Source organism: Sparus aurata, chromosome 24 (assembly GCF_900880675.1).
Source record: "Sparus aurata chromosome 24, fSpaAur1.1, whole genome shotgun sequence".
NCBI classification, from domain to species: domain Eukaryota; kingdom Metazoa; phylum Chordata; class Actinopteri; order Spariformes; family Sparidae; genus Sparus; species Sparus aurata.
The window spans coordinates 10,562,644-10,586,984 of NC_044210.1; the positions used below are offsets into that span (position 1 = coordinate 10,562,644).

The 24,341-nt window shown below is 41.5% G+C and overlaps 1 protein-coding gene across 7 annotated transcripts in view; it reads right to left on the reverse strand.

Annotated features, from left to right (window-relative positions):
• Positions 1-24,341, reverse strand: part of LOC115577220 (sodium-driven chloride bicarbonate exchanger-like) — a 44,951-nt gene that overhangs the window by 8,870 nt on the left and 11,740 nt on the right. For 4 of the 7 annotated variants that reach the window (XM_030410189.1, XM_030410193.1, XM_030410192.1 and 1 more), the window contains 14 exons: positions 18,574-18,655; positions 12,756-12,899; positions 12,457-12,598; positions 12,056-12,216; positions 10,344-10,532; positions 9,738-10,025; positions 7,878-7,966; positions 7,404-7,561; positions 7,162-7,249; positions 4,937-5,083; positions 4,166-4,266; positions 1,627-1,801; positions 663-796; positions 263-508 (listed from right to left, as the gene is read on the reverse strand). In XM_030410189.1, the coding sequence (XP_030266049.1) occupies positions 263-508; positions 663-796; positions 1,627-1,801; positions 4,166-4,266; positions 4,937-5,083; positions 7,162-7,249; positions 7,404-7,561; positions 7,878-7,966; positions 9,738-10,025; positions 10,344-10,532; positions 12,056-12,216; positions 12,457-12,598; positions 12,756-12,899; positions 18,574-18,655 (2,144 nt within the window). The remainder of the gene's footprint in view (positions 1-262; positions 509-662; positions 797-1,626; positions 1,802-4,165; positions 4,267-4,936; positions 5,084-7,161; positions 7,250-7,403; positions 7,562-7,877; positions 7,967-9,737; positions 10,026-10,343; positions 10,533-12,055; positions 12,217-12,456; positions 12,599-12,755; positions 12,900-18,573; positions 18,656-24,341) is intronic. The other 3 variants (XM_030410190.1, XM_030410195.1, XM_030410194.1) reach the window with 3 other exon arrangements.

Genomic DNA, 24,341 nt, shown 5'->3' on the forward strand with positions numbered 1-24,341 from the left:
TCCTCAATGAAATTATTCCTTTTTCAATGATTCACAGTTTAATTATTTGAGACCTTTTTTAAAAACATTGTCCACTTGATTCTGAGTAAAATCTGGACAAACACAAAAGATCTGGCTGAGTTATGACTCCAAGAAGCAGCGCAAATTCTGATGCAAATTCTGATGCAAATTCCAGATCACGTCTCTCTGCTTCATATCACAGAATAGTGGGAACATTCAAACAAAGAAAAGCAGCATTTAGGGATTTCAAAAAGGCTCTTACCAGTACTGTGTGAGTTTCTGAAGGTCATTGTTCTTATTGATGGGGTAGTGATGCCCCAGGTGGAGCAGCTTCTCCAGAGCCTCGTAGATGAAAATGATGCAGATCAGCGCTGCAAAAGCTTCCTCGGTGAAGCGTGTGATGTAACAGACAAGCGAGCTGGCATCCGTGGCCACCAGCAGTAGACAGAAGAAGGCCGTCCACAGGCCAATGCAGGCCCTCAGGGAGAGGTAGGAGAGGCCATACTCCCTGAGAGAGACAGGTGACACACACACACACACAGAGGGGAAGGAATAAGCAATTTGATATGGCATCCCTACTCAAGCAGAAAGCACAACATCAACACTAAACAAAAAAAAGACATTTCTACAAAAAACAAAACAGGAAAAAGGAGATGACTTACTTGCAGAACTTGAAGAGGATCTTCTCAAAGACAAGAACTGGCCCTGTGCTGCCCAGGATGGTGAGGGGCTGTCCGGCAAAAAGGGAGTAGGCTATCCCAGTCATGGAAGCCCCGAACAGGGACTCAATAGCACTCTGAAATAATATGGGAATAATCCTCCGATTCAACTTGTCACTTCACTTAGTCATACACATGTTACTTTTGCTTCACTGAAGTTATTTCAATCAAAACTTTATATTTTATTAATTTCCTTCATAACCTTCACCTCTTCATTCAATTTTAACTAGACTAAGAGTCTACTAAGAGTCTAGCCACTCTGTGAGAGTGTGCTTAAACAGAGCAGTGCAGGAAGCTAAATGTTAATGCTAGCATGGCAACATGATCACAATGATGATGTAAAAAATTCTGATGTTTAGCAGGTTCAGAAAGCCAAAGTCAAAGTTAAACTTCGGGGTTTAGTTGTAAATGTAAGAAAACTGCATTGGCTTCGATAGAAACACAGCACAAGCTAAAGAATATTTTATTATTATTTGTTATGGTACGTAGAGCAGCATTATAAATTTAAGGCTATGTTCCCTTTACTCAGCAACTAGTTTCAAGGTGCCTTTGAGCAAGAAGTATCAACATTTTAACTTTGATGCAGGGTGCGGATGAAAAAGAGCCTCTGTTCTGAGTCATGTGTTCCCCGGACAATGACCCTGTATGTAGATTTCTAAAAAAGAACAGCCAGATATGTCCCTCAGGAGGTGGTGGAGACCAAAAACAGAGCTAAAAGAGAGTGAATATCAGCCAAAACATGACTCTGAATGAATGCTGATGTTGCTCTGTAACTCCTCAGTTGTTAACAAATTTAATGTATCAACTGAAAAGGTTTTAAAAAAAGAAGAAAACAGTTATGGCAGGGGCAAGACAAGACTTTTAGGTCTGATCATGGTCACCATGGAGTAAAGATGCTGCTTCTTACCACACGTCCCTCTGTGGCCTCGCCCAGGAGTCCTCCGAAGGTGATGACAGGCGACATGCAGGCGCAGTAGAGGAAGAGGAAGGAGGCCAGACACTGAAGGCTGATGGCATCTGTGTAGTCAGAAAGGTAGTGAGGTGCCTTTCGCTTGATGTCCAGGAGGAGCCCGCCAAATATCCTGTGGTGAAACAGGGATTTAATAAAAGATTACAAATTGGTCTTTGCGTATATATCTTTTTATCTTGTTTACTAAAATCCATAAAAAGAGGAGACTTCAGTTTGTAAGCATTAAACAGAAAAGATACAGCATGCTGCTTATTGAGATTTTGAGGAGCTGGTAGATAGATTTTGTTATCTTTGGACAGGACCAGACTGGCTGGTCAACGTTCAGTCTTTAATTATGATGCTTTAGCCAAGCGAAGCTAATGGCCTCCTGGCTCCAGCTTGATATTTATCATGCATAAATGAAAGTGGTATCAATCTTTTCATTTAAGAAAGGGCAAGAAAGGGAATATGCTGATTGCTTAAAAAAATGTTTGAGCTGAGCAAAGACGTACTGAGCGTTCCAGCCCATATATTTTCAGTGTTTTTACAGTGTTACTCATGCGGGTGACAAGAAAAAAAAAAGAGGAAAAGGACAAAGTGCCACCACGCTGAGCCTCCTTCTGTGACATGAGTGTTGAAATCCATGTAAAAGCTGTGTGTGTGTACATTAGTTGACTCATGCATCTATCTTTGAGCGAGCAGACTCTCCTGCTGCAGCGAGATGGGACCTAGCTGGAGGTGGTTGCTATGGCAACGATGGGCGGGACTTTATGCTCATTTCAGTCGGAGCAGTAGGCAGCGTTGCCATGTCCCGGGAGGTGGTGGTGGAGCGAAAGGGGAGGGAAGGAGGGAATCGGTTTGATAGCTGAGACTGGGCTTCCGGCCAATCTTAGCTGGGATAAGAGCCGCAGCATACCGCAGCTCAGCAGCAGCACGTCACTCACCCTGCTGCTGCTAAACCACCGAGAGCTACACTTCACACCTATGCACACATCAGGAATACTCTGGTTGTCACTGGGGGATTTCTGAGTGATGACAACATGATGCTTTTAACATCTTTAATCGCTTCTTTAAGATCTCAATATGTGCCTCATTGTTTAATCATGCTATCTAAAAGCCACAGTTCTTGTGAACTCCTCCAAAACACATTTTGATGCTAAACCTTTCAGAGCTTGTTGATATTTTCAAACATACCCATTTATATTTTTTACTGTGTTCCGCAAATACTGCTGAGCCTGCCGAGTGACTGGCACAAAAAAACAAGTTGGTCAGCACAGGAATTTCTAGCAACTGTTCAAAATAAACCGTTTGAGGAATAGGCTGGAAGAGTGGTCTTTTAAAAGTGAATGAAGGAATTAGACATGAGAATATTTTCAATGGTTAAGCGACAATTTAAAAAAGCCAACAGTCTAATGAGGCTGTTGTAATATAGAGCCTCATTAGGTGTCTCCTGTTGCGAACCAAGTAATTACTGTTTATTCAGCAATGAGAAATGATAGAAATTCAATTTCACGGCACAAAAAAGTGCCTTGTTATTAGCACCGGGGCATGATTATTATAATGAGGAGAATGAGAGTGAAAAGACTGAAAATAAACAACACACCATGATATTATGTGTTTTGATTAATGAATGCAGTGTTGGAGGAATCACTTCTTTACTTCAGTTAAAAAAAAAAAAAAAAAAAGAAACAATCCATTAATGAGTGGTCTAAGTACAATTAATGTGAATGGACCACAAGTAAAGTAAAAGTACAGGTTCTTATTGTGATGGATCAAAGCTAAAGTAGCATTTTACAGTTGTAGCTTAAGGAGCTAGAGCTTTAGAGCTGGAGCTAGTTTCAGCTGCTTTATATACAGTTAGTGTTTTCTTAGTACAGTGGTTCCCAACCTGGGAGTCAGACCCCTCTAAAGGGTCACAAGATAAATCTGAGAGGTTGTCAGGTGATTAACTGAAAAAAAGTTTTACTGCATAAATGTGGACATCCCTCTGACCTTTCGCTTTCTGAAATATTGGATAATTTGACCTCTGTTGGCTTCAAACTGCTTTCTTACATGAAACCATGTGAGAAGTTGAAGATAGAATTGCCTCCAGCGGTGCAGATGAAACGTCTCATGTGTTAGAAATAACTACGTACTGTAGGCCTACTTGAGTGAATGCATTTATTTACTTTTTCGCCGCTGAGTAAATGTAATTTGCTGTGTAAGGAACAGTATGCATTACTGTGACTGAGGTGTTGTGTGACTTAATGTGAGGGATAGGGTGCAGGGATGCATTTTAAAGTAAGATTGAATTGAGACTCAAACAAAAGGTCTTTGTGGAGTTGAAGTGTGAGGAATGATAATGGGCCAGGAGGGTAGTCTGCCTCTTCAGAGAGCTAAATTTACAGTTTGGGGACAGCCAGACAGCGAACAGGCGACAGGCAGACGGGGACAAAGACAAGTTTAGAGAGCTCCAGGCTGTACATCACGAACCATGCGGTTTCTCTCTCACACATACCTCCCAGTGCGCTGGAGCTCAGGGCCACCGTGCCCTCCATGTTCCTCCGACTCTCCAAGATCTGTCACTCCGTTGGGAACAGGGGGAATCTTCCGCTTTTCCTGTGAGGTTAAGATCACTGTCAGTCAACTGTCTGTCATCATGAGAACAATAACAAGCGTCAGCTGCACAGAAATCTCCACTGAGTCACCAGATGTTACGCTTATTTCAAACAAGGCTCAGTCCCAAACGAGTGATCCCTTATGCGTGAATCTGGCATATTATGACTCAGAGTTCATCAGCATAACAATCTAATTGCACAGTGGCGTGTCATTAATACACCTCAGGAGCCTAATGACAAAGAGGCAAAGGAACATTTTTTAGTCATCAGGAGCAGCTTTCTTTTAGATGGCAACATTTCTCTCTCCACAACAAGATGGTGGATCGCTTTTCAAAGGCGACCAAAATAACTAATGGAGGATAAACAACTAATGTTTTGGAGAGGATTGAGAGCAGAACCCTTGGGAGAGGCATCAAAGCAGCGAGTACAACGCAGTTGAGATTAGACGAGAACGCAGATGTTTAAAAATTTCTCAGCAGGCAACATGACGCAGAGGGGACTCACAGGAATGGAGATATACATAGACTCTCAAACGCTAAACACACTTTCATATAGTTTAGTTAAGTAGTTTTTGAGTGGCAGCTTCCATAAAAAAAACGGAAACAGTCACCCATTTTACCTCTTGTTACAAGCAACGTATGCGCTTCTTGTGACGTAAAAATGGAGTTTACCTGAGAGGGCACGTTCTTGGGAGGCTCTATTCTGATGGAGGGGTCCCACTCTCCGGGAGGTAACACCGTCACCTGGTCCAGGAACTCGTCAATGCCCGCCACCAGGTCGTTCCTGTCTTTGGCCTTGTATGCAACATCATGGAAAATCTGTGGAGTAAATGAGAGAAGATGTAAAATTTGAGTGACATGATGACTTTAATGATCATTTTCTTTATCAGAAAATGAACTATATGTTATTTTCTGCTCTGTCCGTTTCTGCTGAGTCACTGAGTGCATTTCTGTGGATTTACAGACAGAAATTTACATACCAGAGCTATAAAGCTTTATTCAACAGGGGATTATCTCCATACTCAATATCAACAGCAAAACAACGTGAAATGTCAGGTTATTTCAAATATATCATATTATTAGAATAACAGAGTATGGTTCTTGTACACTGTACACACTATATCACAAAGCAGATGGACATCCATACGCCTCTATTTTCGTACGTCCCAGAGGAGAACATCTGGGTCCGATGATGGGCGGTAACACTAGCTCATAGCTGCACTGTGGGAAAGGCTGTCACAGTTCTCATGTCATACTCTGCTGACCCCCAGAGGCTTCTCCTGAGGTCAAAGGTCAGGTTCTGAAAGGTAGAGCAACTCCCTAAGCCACCCTAATGCCACATCAACAAATACATATAAAGATGTAATGCCTTGGTTGGGACTTCTCTGAAACTGAGCCCAGGCTAGAAAGAAATAAGATTTCTTAAATTCAGTTACTGAGAGAAATGTCTTTATATGATGTAGGTTTATGTATATGAGACAGCCCGATATTTAATTCTTAAAATAAGTTCCACCTTAACCCAGAGCTGCTTTCAAGTTATCTAAACCAAATCACATTCCAAGTCTTTGAGAAGTCACTTTATCTATAATCTAATTTTGCTATGGAAAGGGTGCACTGGCGATGGAGTGGCTGGTAGCTCCTCCAAATTATTCTACGTTTTTATTTTTCTGCTAATGGCAGAAATACTATAAACAGAACTGGAGAACAAAGCGGGTGTTTTGGATTACAAGCAGCTGACTTTAAAACATTATGATCCACAGTATCTTTCTACCATCCGACCAGCCAGACTGCCACGGGGAGGAAGAGAGTCAGAATAAGAGCTATGCTAATCCAGCTTGGTTTATGACTGATATGGACAAATAGGACTCTAGCTGGCAGAACAACGTGTAATCAGAGGTTATTGTGCCTACAGAGATCTGTCTCCACCACATCATCTCGGATCAAGCTGTTGCACTCCATGGGTGGACCATGTTTTGAGCCAACAGAGAGCAGAACTACAGCTGGACGTGGAGAGGTTGCCACAACCACAATGTCATCGCCATCATTTTGGCACTGTTTACATTCTCCCTGACACAAGATGCCATACATGTTCATGTATATTTGTATATAAATAACTGTATATATGTAATTTATGTAGCACAAAGGAGTTTATGAACTTCCATTTTGTGTTGTATAATGATGATTAAATTAACTTGAACCATGGCAATGTATTTCAAAAACAAAAATAAATTATTTCTGTGTCGGAATCATTTTCACAGCCTCAGGGATGAAACTATCCTTGACACAAAGAGGTGAAAATATTGAGTTACTCATTTATGTGTAAACACTTATCAATTTTATAATGAAAAGTTAATTTCACTCGTGTGAATTCAGGGTTTTTCTCCATTTGTTTGTGGTACGAGTAGCTGCTAGTGAAGGTGTGCTCTTTTCCTGGTTACGTTATTTAGTAATCATGACAGGTTGGCAGAGCTCCAAAAGACACAACTACATTCAGTAGGGCTTTTTTTTTTAAACATTTATGGGTCATAAAGTCAAGTCTCTTCAGCATTTTGTCTGCGAGTCTCAAGTCAAACATTTAAGGCTTAAAATAGAATACAAATCTGGTGTAACAAGCAATTGCTTATAATTCATCTGTACTTTTCAATACATATGCTGGATTTGGTGGTTCAGGCCATTCAAAGCTGACCGCCGAGTCTCATTCCTATCTAGATTGTAAACATTGCTTTTGTTTTTTTGTGAAAAATTCTGCATAATATACCTTTAAGTAATATTTTGAATGCAGGACTTGTAAAGAAACATGTTAACAGCTGTTTTATTACTTTTACTTGATTAAAACATGTGAATACTTCCTCTAGAGCTAGAATTTGAACCTTGATAACATTCTACGTAGGCCTCACCTCATCAGTCATCAGGGTAGCAATGGACCGGCCAATTTCATGATACTGGGGACCTTTTCCAAGAGGGCCGAGCAAGATGAAAAGAAACCTGTGCAACACAAAGGACAACAGTTTTTTGGGGAGTAAAGTTTAAATCCTTTTCTAATGAAGCATTCAGGGAATCATCAGCTCAACTGCACAGACTTGACACAGAGTACAGAGAAGTACAGAGAGGGAGCTTTTCAGAGCAGCTGGCGTATAACCTGGTGGTGATGGGAACCTCAGCCAGTCCGTTAAGCAGCACAGCAGGAGCAAGGCGAATGAAGGCCACCACAGGGCGGTCTAGGAACTCAAGCTCCCCCACCAGGACGTTGGATGCCTCGGCACCTGGGGGGATCTTCTTCATGAAGTGGAGGTCAATCTGTGAGACAGAGAGAAACCATAACAACACTTGTACAAAATATTAGCATTGAAAACATATGGTTTGAGGTTTACGAGTTGAAAGTGATTATGACAGTAAATCAAAGTCAAAAACATTGTCTGGATCTGGTGGTCCACGCAACAAAAGAAAACAAGCTTTACTCCTGTTAAATTCCAGCCAGTTTCCCAGGGCATGAGTCTTACGGTGACCATTTCACACGTAACCCAATCTTGGTAAAATATACAGCACTAGTAATGTGTCCACTATCAGTGCCCGTAGATAAACAGCAGGATCAGTGGTGGGTCCGGCTGCTCACCTTGCTGAAGTCGACGGCACTGTTTTCTCGGCTGACGTCCTGTTTGCCCTCATTGTTGGCTGGCTGGGACTGAGGTGAGACTGTTTGGCCTGTCGGGCAGAGCAGGAAACCAACATGATGTCAGCTTTCATTATCACAACACTGCTTTCCCACACAAAGACAAAGGTCTCCAGTGAGTGACTAGAGGGTACAGTTACATTCTCTGAAAACTATGATACAACAGTGGACCTTTTAGGTAGGTGCTGTACATTTATTGATGAAAAGGCTCAGCCATAATGACAAAAGACACAGTGTTGTACCATTTTTCAGAGTGTACCGTGAGTAAGCTCAATATTAATATCAATAATATTATTATTATTATTATATGATGAATGTTTGGTGGTGCAGTGGACAAAGTGATTTTAGCTAGGCTCAATCTTCCCAAATCAATTGTAGTGAACTAAATAAGATACAATCTTTGACTTCCATTTCAATCTCATGTGTATCAACTAATAATTGCTTATTTACATAGCTTATTTGTTTGTTTTTTAAAAAACAAAGCCAAAGATTGCTCCTTTAAAATTGTAAGCAATTTGTGATGTGGATGAACCAATTGTTTGAGCAAATCACAGAATTTGATGGAAATGCTAAAAAATGTGGTTTGCTCAAACCCTGACCTGTACAGTGAAGGTGTAATGCTGCTACTGTAACAAGAATTGTTCAACACTTTAAGAAATACTCTTACACTCTTTACTTTTGCCAAGAGTTCAATGAGAGGATTAATACCACTCTCATAGCTCTATACAATTACAAAGCTACAGTGAAGCCAGCAGCCAGTTAGCTTAACTTGGCTGACTGGAAACAGCTGGCCTGGCTTAGTCCAATGGTAACAAATCCACCAAACAGTGAAGCTCATCATTGAACAGAACTAAGATAGCTGTTTCCATTCTTTACTAACCATCATAGCTTCATGTTTAGCAGATGGACATGAGAATGATATCAATCTTCTAATCTAATACAAAATGATGAGAATGTCAATACCAATCTTGTACGTTCACAATGAAGCTGGAACCAGTCGCCAGTTAGCCTATCTTAGCATAAATACTTTGTTTAACCCAAATTTGCTTACCTTCTACTAGGTTTCTTACTATTATTTATAGATTAAACAAGATATAATCTGGTAATTAATGACCTGTTGGCAGAGCTTGTCAACCTTGGCTAAAATACACTGCTTAATTTTTCCTGTAGATTAAGAGGTGGTATGATTAACTCTTTGCAAATAAGTCAGTGAGCGTATTTCCCAAAATGTTGCACTATTTTTTTTAAATAACAATCCTAAAGGCAACTCAATGAGGATTATATTCTGTGTTGTTAAATGACACCATTAATTCAAAGTGAGGATCTATCATTACTAGTAATTAGTGACTGTTATGAGTGTAGAACATGACTCACAACTCTGCAATGGTTTCTAGTCATAATACACATTGTTGACAAGAAGAGGAGAGCATTATCATGAATCTTTGGCACATTGCTTGGCCACATACACATATAATTCTTAATGACTACACTTTCTAAGATGTCGAAAGCACAAAAAAAAGTACATACTTTAATCATCTTTCATTGCTTTACTTTTAACTCAAAAATGGAACAGCTAGAAGGCATCATGACTGTGAGCAGTCGGCGCATGAAGAAGAAAAAGCTGCATGAGTTTAAAAATGCAGTGGTTTTCTTCTCTCAATTATTTTCTTCTTGACTGCGCATAAACTCTTTCTAACCCCTCATGATGATACTCTCCTCTTCAATGAGTGCCTTTTTATGCTATCACTCTACAACTATCGCAATGCTTTTAGTGTTTAGTATAAGCTAAGGCGTTCTGGTTGCCTGTCCAGATTTCCTGCTCTGTGTCTTCATGTGTGATGGGACAGTAGCCTTGTGCCACTGCCTGGAGGACACTAAGGCGTTTGGTCGAGGCTACGCCAAAGCCCGTGTCTGCTGCCATGTGGCCATGGCTCCTGGAGGAGCTCGAAGGTGATGGAGGGGTGGACGGACATGACACGCAACACACACACCGTGGCCATGCAACACCGGAAAAAAAGGTCTTTCTGGGAGAAGCACTCTTGGGAGGTGTATTATCAGGCAAATACTTGGGAGTGTGGTAGAAGCCATTTACTGATTAAGTGTACAACACACATGCGCACACACATGCAACATACAAACACATACACAAACATGGAGAAACACAACAAGAGGAGAGAATGAGATATCAAACAGCAGTAAGACAACAAGTCACAGATGGACACACTTTGGAAAAATCATGCAAAGGATTACAAGATTATATATAAAACATACTTCGTATATTAAAATACAACAACATTTATGATCACCAGGGAAAAAGGCAGAGACTAATACAGAGTGAAGACAAGACTGCAGTCATGATAAGCAGCAGGTGTGTGTAGGTGTCCAAGTGTGTTCAGACCATTTGCTCACCATTCTTGTCCATGGAATGAGGTTCAGACTGCTTCTTGCCAATATCAGCGAAGGAGCGCACAATAGGTATACGGTTGGCCAGTTTCTTGTGGTTTTGGTGGTGATGCTGTTTGAGCAGGGCCTCACGGATCTTCTTCCTGGCATCCTGACCTACAGAGCCTGACACCTCATGCTGATCCAGAACCATGTCTGGTTCAAAACACACACACAAGAGAGAAAAAACAAACGTGGGTTTTCTCCACATTACTCTTTGAAGAGCTCATTTTAAATTCACAAAGGTTACTCCTGATAGTGTTTGTCCCTGCGTGTGAGCCAGCTGTGCTAAGCTGATTATTCCAACAAAAACCGACCCACTGCTGCTGATTTAATCGCACAAAACCAGGTTAAGTTCAAGAGATCTCTTCAGCAGCACAGTGTTTCCCACAGTCAGATAAACAATCTCTTTGCTGCCCTTTAAACCTTATTCTTCTTTTTTAGACATGGTCCAATGAGCCTGCACATGAAGATACAAGTCTTTGAAACCAAATTGCTGAATGGCCTTTGCCCTGTCTTCGAAATGGTGTCTTTAAAAATGTATGTTTGTAGTAAAAGGCAAGTCTATTTATAGAGCACTGGACAACAAGGTAATTCTGCAATGCTGAGAAAAGACAAATAAGAAAACAACGCCATACAAAAACACACATAAATCAACACACATAAAACGATCTAGAAACTAATTTAAAGAAGCAACAAACAAATTGTGCCCCTTAATGTATCCATGTGGTTTTATTGTTGGTGAACTTGATCATTTCTGTTTGACTCAGATTCACAAACAGTGATGGAATGTTACTAAGTACATGTACAACACTGGTCCCAAATTACAACCACACAGGACAAATTGCGAGTTTAATACACCATTTAGTCGATAATAGAAATCATCTGGCAGAGAACCTTCCTTTTCCCGGCAGAATACGTGTCTATTGCCAGTTAAAAATGATTAAAAAGGTGAATTAAAATTCTGCTGTTTCAGTGGAGAGAGAGATCTGAATGATTCCGAGTGGAGTAGCAGATAAGAAATGTAAATTAGCCGCAAACCATTCAGTGCTTTACGATGGTAGCAATTCTTGAACAAAAAGAAAGCAAGTACAAAGATCTGATAACTTGAGTCAAAATGATTCACTTCCTTGACTGAGTCTTATAAATAAAAAAGCATAGATAACGTTGCAAAGTCTGAGACAGAAGTCAGTTAAATATTTATATATTTCCAAGATTAACGTTTTTTTTAAATTGCCTAAAGCTATTTATGGCTTCACAGGGAGTGTCATTAATTGCCTTCCTGTCCACTGAATCAGTGTCAGTTGGAGCTTAAGACTACAAATTTGAAAATGAAAGGAATCTGGGGTTGTGGCATTAGAAAGAAGTGAGTTTTACAGTTTAAGTTTCACTTATCTCAACTTCAGGCTAGCGGCTCAAGGCTACCTCAACTACTATTAGCATTACACACTCAAAATCAATAAAACTGTCAATGGTCAAGTTGTATTATGGATAATGTAGTTTAAAAACTGTCATTTGCATAGTTATGTTAAGATATTGGATTGTTTCCAATAATCTGAGCTATTACATTAGAAAAGAAGAGGAACACGCAAGGAGCCTTGGGGAGCTCCAGAACAGGGCACAATCAGTCATATTTTAGTTTTAACCATCTAGCTTTACAAATCAACACTAGTGTTTACCTGCAATCTCCTCCAGTGAGTTGGCCCTCATGTCCAGCATCACAGTGCCGTTCATGATGCAGCTGCGAAGCTCGAAAAGACTGTGTAGAGACAGTGTGGCAACGTAGGGTTTACTCCACCGCTCTCCACCATCCTCAACATCCTCCTCAAACTTCAGCCACCTGCACACATGAAAACATTTGTATTGAGTTATTAAGTTGTATCAAGTTATGATGAAGTTATACAACGTACAGAGGAACATTAGGTTAAGCGTTGACATCCTGAGAGGTATTGCTCCACAATAACAGCAGTGCGTTAAAGTTGGCAGCTAAACACAAACAGGATCAAACTCTCAGGTGCAACTTAGGAAAGTAGTCACAGCTGGGCAGACTCAGCCGGTGTGGCCAACTGCAGCGGTGTACCTGGCTGTCTCTTTCCATTCAGCATCCTCACCCTCCCTGAGGCAGATTTCGTCCAGCTCGGTGAACAGGGCGTGGGGGATGTGTTCCTCGTCGCCATCCTCTGTCCCCAACAGAAACTGCACCCTCTGAGCTGGTGTGTCTGCTGCAGCAAATGGAACAGGCAGAGGACGATTGGAAACAGAGAATAAAAGGAACAAAGCATAGAACAAGAGAAATGTTGAAATGTGATGCATCCATTTTTAAAACCAGTTTTGAGTGAACTCTTCCATAATGGAGTTGAGTCTAATTTTGAGACCTACTGTGTGACGGGGATTCTCTTCCATCATCAGCTGTAGAGTCCCGTTCCTTGGACCTCTTCCTGTGTCTGTGTCCATGGTGACGGTGACGTCTGTGTGACCTCCTGCCCAGGGGGACGTGAACCCCAATGTAGAGGGTGCGGTGACCTGGAGACAACATGCAGCACACAGCATTAGATTCCTTTGTCTGAATTTAAAGGAGTCTTCTTACAGTGACACCAAAACTCACATTTTTTCTTTGACATGACTCTTGCATCCCTTGCACAAGGATTTAAGAGCTTATTCTTTGAGGTGCCTGAGATCAATTCTTGACTTTTATAATGGTTTTTGTTACAACATGAGCAGAACACATTGTGAGACCTGACCACATGTTTGTTAAACTTCCAAAAGTTACACTTTAAGATGGTTTAACGCAGATTACTTGTACCCCAAGGGTTTTTTCTGTTGGTGCTAGGAGGTACAACAAATCTAAGCATACCTAACTAAAGAAAAATTATAGACATTATTATTTGATTTGCAGCACCGTCAACCTGAGCAATGAGAAATGTTGCCATCAAAGCAAAAACTCAAAACCCAGAAAAGCACTTAATGAATTAGCTACCATCTCCCTGGCCTCTTGTGCCTGCGCTTCGATAAAGAGCTGTTGTCCTCTTTGAGGATTCTGGAATCGATTCTGAAACTAGATGGCTTTTACAATTAGGGGTATTTTAATCTTAAATCAATACAGAAAAGTTAATGAGACTGTGATTCTGAAACTATCTGATGTGTTTAGCCTGTACGTGTACATGCACATACGAGTTTGCATCCACGGGGTCAGCATGAAGATAATCTGAGCTGACTCTTTCCTCCTTTATTGCAGTCGAGCTGCCTTGCCGATGCTTCCTTCCCGCCCTCGGCTCAGTGGCCGGACACAGACGAGACTATTGGACACCCTGCTCTCTTTATCTGCCTCCTACATGATATGAGGCGCCACAGTGTCCAACATTATGTCACACCAAGGGCATCTGATGCCTCAGAGCCACGAAATGGGGTCCATCAGAGGATAATAAATTGGTTCCCTAAATTCATCATTTCCTTTTTTTTAACATGAGGAGAGAACTGAGTGCAGAGGGATCGCTGTTAATAATTAAGTTTGCTCACTTCACTGCTGTTCTCACCACAGCAGGCAGTCCAATCACACTGCACTAGCTTACAAAAATATTCCCAGATGGCATTTATTAAACTATGATCTAATCAAGATGAATTTCCAGTGGTCATGGCGGTTATGTCCCCCTCGCTTTTTGGCCACCTTACTTTTACAGTCTTATTTTCATTTATAACTAAAAGTCCACTAGAAAATGTCCTCTACAACTGACAAAATCCAGAAATAAACTAAAAGATACTACTGGGATCTTACAGCATTTAACCTTTATAAGCAGTGTTGTGGCTATTTGGGGGTTTGTGAGGGAGACTGAAGGCGCTATTCGTGGCTGAAGAAGGTCCCAGGCAAAAGATCATTTCAGGTTTACATCTCAGTTTTTTCCTCCTAAATGCATTGACACTCTGGTTGCCTTTTTTTCATCTGATCAATTTGCACTTCAATATACTTTTTACAGAAACATGATATTACATGATGAAAAAGCAATATCATTAGCCTTTCGGAATGAGGTCAATACTTCTGTGCTTTCGCACCATGAACGAACACGTCCACTCATGACAGTGGTGTTGATCGTTGAGGTTTGCCATCACCCTGTATTATATGACTAAGGACACAACACTATAAAAACAATGTGACAAAGATGATGTGGGATGAGTAGCCTCGATTGCTCTCTGCACAGGCAGAGTGCTATGTGGGATTTACCAACAGGGAACTGAAGCTGTTATCTCCATCTGTGCTCTCTTCAAATCCAGCAGACTACACTGATAACAACAGTAGTTTTACCTCGCAGAACAAAGGACTCAACTGCTGTTTGAATGTATTAATACATCTAAAAGGACAGGCGAGACTGGAGCACCGAGACAGTCAGATGAGATGAACCCGGTGAACCTTTCTCAACCTGTCAGCAAGTGGGTCAGTGCTGCAGAGACTTGTAGAGAATACTGTAGCAAATTTGTGTCCCTGGCAGCATTATTGACTTTAAAGGGGCTCTAAGTTACAACTTCTAGTCATTTACGTGTATTAATCACATTTTCACTTGGCTGTTTGTGAGCAGATTTTAACGTGACATGGAAAATGAGACCTTTCCCGTTTCTTTGAGGACCTTCCTCGTGAACGATTTTCTACGACAGTCCAAAGGCTAAACACAGTTAACATTAGCTAACATTAGTTTAGAATTTGAAATCACTTCTATAAACAAACAACGGGCTTCCACCACAGCAGCGAAGTTCCACAGAGCCCCTTTAAAGGTTCCTTGTTGACATGGGAAATGGTCGTTAGATTTTTTTTTTCAGCATTTTGATTTAACATATTTACATTTTTCAAAAAGTCAGATCAAGTTCAAGGAAATTAGGGGTCACTACCAGGTTAGTGCATACATTGCATAATTGGTAGACTAGCGTTATTTAGGAGACGATTACAACCAATTTCATCATAATGTCTTAATTAATACTACTACTATTAATTTTATATAACCCAAAAAAAACATCTATACTCTTTGCACACACTTTTGAAACTAGATTCACCCTTGAAGTTATACTAGAAAAATGCTCTGCCTTCAAAGAGCCATTTGTGTAGATTCAAAAATAATTAGCTAGTTATTGTCAGTGGGAAATCTCCATATATTTTCATTTCATCTGAGGGGAAAACTTTCAACGTGAATGCCATAAATTGTTTTCACTTGCTTGGAGACACGACTAATCACATCATAGCACACTAATCAGATTTAAGCAGAGCACAGACATAACATGAATCACCTCCGAGCTGACACTGACATCACAGCATCTGAAGAGGGAGCCTCTCACGCAATATCTTCCGCCAGTAGTAAAACAGGTTAAGTGAGGTCTCCAAGAACGTAATGAGAAAATGAACTAATGTCAAATTGTATTTGCTGTTTGGGGGTGTATTTGACTGTTAGAGTGTTCACTGCTGTAGACTCGTTCATCCGGAGCAAATCGCTGTTAGCATCTTGTAAATTATGTATGTCAGGAGGAGAGGAGAGAGGAGAGACTGCACATATCGTGAATTTCACAATAAAAAGGCACATTCAGGAGGAGACAGGAACAATAAGGTATGCAAAGAAAAACATAAGGACAAAGCACTTGAGCTTTAAAGTTCATGAGTCAAGACTCATGCGTGGAGGACTTAACAAAAATAGCTCGCCTCCCCAAGGCCAGAACTACTGCTGATGTCATAGAATGTATTTTTTTCTCTTTTCTTCAGTCGCTGCGTCTCAGTGGCTTTCACGGCTTGAATTCATGCAGTGGTGTGTGACGTGCTGGGTTTCTGGTGTTCCATATCTGTAAGTCTTTGTGTGTGTATTCATGTATGTACTGCTTTGCAAAGCAATTCTGATTGGCTGCGTTAAGAGTTAGAGTTAGGTTCACTCTCCTCACAAAACTCGCTCTGGGTATGCTGCTCTGACGCACAGTAGCAGCACAGAGACGGTTCTTAATTAATTCTGCAGTGCAGTTACTGGCCCATGATTTCTCCTACTTGATGGGGTTGTAAAGGCTCCACACATACTTAGACCACACTTGATAATGTGATACACCTATTTGTCAACATTAATAAAAATAGAGAATATTACCTAACTCATCTTTTAAACCGCCTGCTGTTGTTTCTTTTTGACCTTTTAATTCAAACATGTAGTAGAATACTGCTCCGGGATTGGGATCCCAATGCAATCAGATCGTGTCATGCTAAACTTTTCCTTTCATCCCAAACGTGGGGGTGTTTGAGAATGAGGAGACAGGCTGACAGGAAAAGTTTGGTTTGGATCTGAGGATCTCCCATCTCCTTCTCTTGCATGGTGCTGACGCAGTGCCAGTGTCACCTCAGCGCCAAATAGGGAGCTAGTCATTACGGCAGCCATCATCCGAGGATGAGGGTCCTTCAGATGAAAGCGCCGTCTCACCGGCACAGTGTCAGAATCAAAGAGTGACATCTGTGCCTGGGCGAGCGTTGCCTGGCAACAAAAAATAAAGCGGATTCTGACGGAGGAACCGATTCTGCTTCCGTTATTACTCACCTTTTCAGTGACACACATTTTATATTATTCAAGTGTTATATGAGCAGGAAATGTAATTCTACATTTTGCACATAGATACGGCTGGTCCTTTTATTTTCTCCTTGTACTCATTCTATAGAAGAAGAATTTTCCCCTGATAAACCAAATTTACAAGCTATACACATCATTGATTACACATCCTGTATCTTCAGAACATTCCCGTAATTATTCTCGCATAAAGCTTTGCAATTAATTGTCCCCACTTTCGATCAGCTTGCCTTGCATACTCCTGCTTCTGTTTGTTTCCCAACGTACCTCTGAAGAACACTCAGACAATGTGCCTGAACTTCAGCTCAGCTGAGTTAAACACGTAGGTGGGGAGATAGTAGCAGCACTAATAGTAAGCAAAAATGACGTGCAAAAATCAAGCACAACTGAAGAGCAGCTTATAGCAGTGTAGCATAACACAAACAACATGTAGTGTGGCCGCATTGCATCCCAGACATTTTGTATGTATTTTTTCACTCATATAAACTTTCATATAAAGCAACATTGAAGAAATAATGACTCTGTTTCACATGATTGTATGCTCTACTTTAAAATCTCAGTGAACCTTATTCTGGGTCAGGCTTTGTGTGAATTGAGGATGCTGTTGGTGCAGACATGTGCATCTCTGTCTCTTTCATGATGGATGAAATGCTGACGTAAACATACACAATGCAAAGAGAATAAAGCCCTCGCTCTTTGATGCTGCGGGACTCTCATCAAACCTAATATGCATCTGTAATGATTTAGACGGGCGGACTAAGTTTTATGCTATCGGTAAGCTTGTCTGTCAGTAATTCTGCTACTTCAGACACGTTTTCTGACATCAAACTGTGCCAGTGATTGGCTGGAAATATACTGTGACATCCCATCAGTTCAGCCTGACTACAAAGGAAAAGCAAATACTCCTCCTAACACCAAAATAGATGGTGGCTAATCCAAACATGGGCACAGAGGTACTTTTTGGGTGAGGCAGAGGCGAGCCAAATCGAGTCTTGTCACTGAAACATGCCCATCTATGTGGAAGCGCCAAGCTAGCTAAGGTTTACAAGTTAGCTGTGTTTACACAGACAGAGAAGTGAATTTTAGATCAGGTTATGAAGTATGTTTGATCGCAGGTTCATTTTTGAATTTTCAAGTTACTTGCGCGAGTTTGACTGTGGGTTTGCTCACCCCAAACAGACAGAATACCTGACTTTACATGAGCTCAGCAGGCATCAATTGTGTTTGTGTTCATTTTAACCTCAGACTGAAGTCAGCACTCACCAGAAACGTTGGTTCTTTCTGTTATCCTCCAGTGTCTTTTTTTATTCTCTTCTCTGCACTTTCAATTGAAGTACATTTCCCCTCCATTCAACGCTCCAAAAGGAGATAATTACATAGTACATTGCAGTGGACTTTGGCACCTCCACAACTCGCTGCTGTAAAGGTGGTCTTCTCTATCCACTCTTTCCAGCTAGTAGAATATGACAGGCCAACTGATGTCATCACAGTTCACACTTCAGGTCGGGGAAAACCTGCTATTTTTTGGTTCCAGCTGGGAGCACACTTTTTTGGTTCAGAACCGACTTATCTTTGGTCAAAAGACTCAGAAAAAGGGAAAAGGGATATCTGAGAAAATGCGTAAATACCTTCTAATTCTTCCTTCTCAAAGTTGGTGTTGAGCATGGAGCGTGTGCCCCCGCGGTCCACCACAGCCTCCTCATCGGTTCGCTGGAAGAGACAGGGAGAATGAACATTTTTACATATCTAATATTATTCCCAGACTGAACAACAATGTATAGTTGAACTTTAGCTGATAGTTATTTCACTAGTAAGAAACGGATACATTTTGTATTGTACAATAGCAACTAATGTTTATAAAGCTTGATAACCACTTTATAAATGGTTAGTAAAGCATTTCATTGTTTGTTTACAGTGAGTAACCAATAACTTAAGTTGCTGATCTCTGACTGGACAGTCTTGATGGCACACCATGTCCGTCTAAGGAGACTTTCTGTCCCCTGTAAAGCAAAATCCATATTTCATCTAAATGCTACAAGTTGTTACATAAGAGCACACTGAGTGCACCCGCCCACCCCTCTCTTCCCACCCCCACCACTGCCTAGTGGGAGGATGTGTCCTCAAATAAAAACTCACGCAAGCACAGAGAAACTCAGCATTATAGGGCTAACTTCCACCGACTGTCACCATGGCAACAAAAGGCAGCCAATCGTAATTTGTAAAAGGAAATAAATAAATAAATAAACGCCACGCTCATCTGCTGAGTGCCAGATTACGCTGTTTTTGAGTCATGCTTTTAAAAAAGAATGCATCATTGTGCGTAAGCTTTAAATCATGTTGCAGCGCTCCGACACCCACACCTCTGGCAAGACAAGTTACTCCGTGACTGGAGCAACTGGGAGGGAGGGACTGGTGCTAATGGATTCAACAAACTGCTCTTCTGGTTACTATGAATAGCTCTGACCTTGAAAAATGAAGCAGGGATTGGTCTTTGAATGCTAACACTGCTTTAAATATTTAATGACATCACTGGCTTGTTATTCGTGGGGCTTTAATTGTTTTGCAGCGGGATGGAAACTTACACATCATCTGATCCTGGACAGAAATACTGCCACACAGCAAAATTGTGAGTTCTAATATGGTAAAAAATGAACACCACATGACTGTGTGTCTGCGTCAGAGCTATTTTAGCTCTTTTGATCGTTGCCCTAAAGCCACATCAGCTTTAATTAACATTTATCAACTCATAAAGTGTCACTGAACACCAACCCTTATGAACTGAGGCTTGAACAGGAGGTTGCATGTATCCAGTCATGATTATTTAAGCCAGTGGACAGTGATATTGACAGTTTTAGCTCTACTCATCAAACTGAAAGCTTTTCTTTCCGGGCAGTTGCACGCCACGAACACCAGAACAAAAAGTTGTCATGGTGACGCCTCCTCCATCACCTTCTCCCTCCTGTCCTGCCTCCGTCTCTCTCCAGTCCCTCCACATGTGTGTGTTTGCTGTGAGTCTACTGTTTATCATTTAGACCATGTGTCCCCTGCCCTCTGTTGTCCTTGGTGAATTTGCTGCAGGTCTCCAGACTGTGTACCTGTTCGCATGAGGTCATTAGTGTCGTAACAGCAACTACTTTTCCCGGTGTTGTTCGTGATGTTACCTTGCTGTTATTCAACTGTTGTGGAATGTAATTATGAAAAGGGCACCATGTGGTTGAAGAGAAATTCAAACTCAGAATCTAAATAGTAATATTGACTCAGAATTGTTTTTTTTCCATAACTGAATAAAAAAGCTGTTCTCAGAGGAAAGTAGGTCCCCAGTTTGAAGCTAGAAAGGTGGCAGGGTCCGCCAAATATAAACAAACAGTATAAGTAGTATAAGTAAAACAGTATAAAATTGTGTTGTCCTTTATGGTCAGTTTGTTAATTCCGTAAAAAGAATGAAGAGAATTTGATAATTTAGTTTGTTAAGACGGATCCTTACATTTTGCCTGTTTGTCTGACGTGACCCAAGTTATAAATAATCCGCCTCAATACTACGCCCGTAGTAAAAAATAATTACATCTCGTGTACTTTAAAACCTCAGTGTTGGCAGGCATGGTGCAGGAGGTGGAAGTGAGTCTGCCAGGTTTTTCAGGATGCTAACTGATGACGAGCTAGCTCTGAGAGATTTTATTATCTTACAAACCCATGTATAAATGTGCCAGTTCCCAGCTTTTTAAGCCCTCCACGAATGCTGATGTATTCTTGTACCTTTTTGGTCTTATGCTTAATTATTTTGAGTTAACACAGGTGTGAAACTGAGGGACACAGGCTACACTGCAAAAATGACACAGGAGGCATATGCCGCACTGCATTGTGACAAGCTAAAGGCGCCTGATGCTGGCCATCAATCTCTGATCCCCAGAGATTAAGCAAGAGCACTGGTGCTACAACAGTCTCTCACACACAGAGACAAACACACATACACACACGCCCCCACACATGGACATCCATGTGAGGAAGACAGATGCTGTCAGCTGACATGGTGGGCTTACTGTATATAGGGACATTAACAGACCCAGACATGCAAGGCTACATACTGTACACTTGGCCAGATGGGGATTCATTATCAAATCCCTATAGACAGACTTCCCTAGATTTCCCCTGACAGATAGTTAATGGTAATCCGAAAGACTCTGACATCTTCTTCATGTGCTAATTTTGTCATTGTCCGTGCCGCTGCATTCCAATTCACTCCGACCGAGGCTGACCACTGCACGCAATCTACTGTGAGAGGAGCACAGCACTCAGGACCCATAGCTAATATTGCAAACCTACTGTGGCTGTTATAACTAAATAAAGAACTGGCAAACCTGTCTACTAACTGATGCATTCCTTATCTTTCCCCCCTGTGGTCGTGACAGCAGCAAAGATGTGAGTGTTCGTGACAAGCCTGGGAGAGGAGCAGGGGGTCGGCAGCACTCGTTGGCCCTGCAAGTCCCAAGGGAAACTCCCTCAGCCTCACTAACACACTGTGTCGATCCACGCGAACCACACACAGCTAAATACAGCTAGTGTGCATTCAGCATGAGCACCTGAATGCAACAGGATGAGGATTTAAAAAACCAGCCAGATTAACTGTTTGTAACCTCCTGAGTCTATATAACACAGCAAGTGCTCTGATAGCCTCAGACCCTCTCTGTCTATCCTGCATCTCCCCTGCATTAGCACTGCAGTGGTCACTGCAGCACAGTTTATGACAGGAAGGCTATAAAACATGAGGAAAAGGTACAACGCAGCCATAATTCTCTGTAAAACATTAAAAACGTGAGCATCTAAACACAGCACCGGGGTTTCTGATAACTCTGTGCCGTGCTCGGAGTTGCATCATCAACACTTTATTTATTAATATTCATTAACAAGTATCTACAAGTCATTTATCATATACAATCACACACTGTAATGAATCTTGTTCTCTGCATTTTATTTAACCCATCCCTCAGGAGCAGTGGGCAGCCAACAGACGCTGCCCAGGGGCCGACTCCACATGTAGGCCAGCACCTTGGTCAAGGGCACAGACCACAACATTAACCTAATAAACATGTTTTGGAGCACCTGGAGGTAACCACACAAGCACAGGTGGAACACACCGTGCCCCACACAGGAAGGTCCTGCCCCCGCTGGGAATCGAACCCAAGCGGCAGCAGTGCAACTGCGCCACCTCAGTTAGCAATGCAGGTAGCAGTCCTATTAGTCAGAGCCCGCTGTAGGCCTGAGCTAGCATGCTAACGTTAGTAGATAAAACTGTTATTTGGTCACATTCAGTTAATAATTCTAGTTTAATTCTAATTTTGGAATGTTTTAAAGTAAAATTCTTACATATTGCACATTTAAAAAGTTGTTTGAACCAGCTGTGTTTGCTTCACATAAAATGTACAGATTTCAGTCCTACTTTACCTTTATGATGTCAGTTTCTATCCCAACATCAAAGGCTCTTGACCACCTGCAGTTTGGCCTCCTAAAGAAAAAGTGGCCTTTTTCTTTGCTGTCTTTACAAATAAATAAATAAATAAATGTTCTGTCCTGTTCGAGGACATCCTGCCCTGCTGAACAAACATATTGATTCAATCAAACTATCAAATTGGGAGCTTGGCGTTCCCTGTAGAGGACGTCTACCCTCCCTCCCTTATGGTTTGCTGCCACAGCAGTGTACACTGTGTGGGCACTCATTTGACATTTATATTGGTACTGATGCACTTGAGGGATTGCTGGAACTATTAAGCAGCTCGACATGTGCCAACCAGCTAACATGTGCTATTTAATGCTGAAATCAGTGAAATACAATTCAGTCCTTGTGTCCTTTCTACTGAACATTCTACATAAATGTCTGGTATATTCACTGCTATAGTTTAAAAAAAGCATTTGTCCCTTGGCTCACTGGCTCTGCTGTTTGTTTCTCTTAGTTGTGTAAAATGTTGTCCATTTTCCCTCAACAAAAGGGAAACTAGTGAATAAGAGAGGATGAAATCCACTTTCTTTTCCTAATGGATTTCTATCTTTTAGTTATATCAAAGCCTGATGCTATGCTCCTCTCTGCTCTGTCCCAAACAGAGAAACAAAGCTTTACCCTGCTCAGTAGGACAGATGAGCCAGAATCTCCTCCCTGCAGGTCCCTGCTGCTATTTATAGACACTGGTTTCTCTACCTCACGATACTGACCCCAGACCAGCCCAGAGAGTCGCATCCCCTGCTCACCAATCTGGGCTGAAATTAATCTGCCAGCCTTTACGGACGGATAAAACCTTGTCTCTAACCACGGGATCAGTGATGGACGGGCCCTGTGTGGTGGTGGAGAGAATTAAATTGGGCATTTCTCCGTCGGCCCGCCGGTCGGTGATGAAGGCTTCAGGGGGGAACGGGACCACGGAGCATGTGATCAAGACCACTGGGGAGACGGGATGGGAGGGGTGGGGGTAGCCATGTGACCAGGCATGATGAGTAGAACCGCAGTAACATAACATGAATGTATGTCTAAGTCTTTTATCATCTATCTTGGTTTGATCATAAGCCACTGCTTTACATGTTATTGATTTGTTTGTGTGTATGTAGCCTCACAAACACAGACTTGTACAATGCAGGCTGCACACACACTGTACACATAGAGGATGTCATGAGAGACGATCATGCATATAAGCCAGCTAATGCATACAGTCCCTTTGCAGGCAGTGGTGTGATGGGGAGGAGCAGTGTGGATGAATGAGCACAGGGGCGAAGAGGAGCAAAGGGCTTCAGGCCTGGAAACGAACCGAGGACCAGAGGATGTCACACAGTGTTAACGGGCGTGCGTGTGTGGTCATGTATGTGTGTACAGCTCGAGCATTTGTGCAGTGATGTTTAAGTGGAGCATCGTGACCTTCACGGGAAAGGCTTGGCATTGGACTTCATCTTATTTTGTATTCAGCGCACATTCTGTAGATGCGTGCAGTAAAGCTGTAAAGTCACTAGCACACACACTCTTGGTCATAAAGGAGGTAATCACTTGTTCATTTTACTTTTTAATTATATAGAAAGTACAGAACATTGATCTGATTCAAATCCTGATTGGTTTGGCCTGATTGGTGTGTGACATCACTTTTTTTTCCAGCTGATCCCCTCCTACTTCAAACCGGTGTCAATATCAGAGAGAAAAAAAGACAGAAATCTCTCATGTGAAATGATTGCTCTATTTTTGGCAAAAAGAAAAAAAAATGATGTGATCATGCATGACCCCACCAGCTGAGAACCTTTAAACCTCGTTTCTCACTTACTCTACTGATCTACATCCACATTCTACTGTTGTGTGCACATAAAAACCTGAAAAAGCATGTGGAATAAGTGAATCATACTACAATATAGAGATATTGTATTGACATGT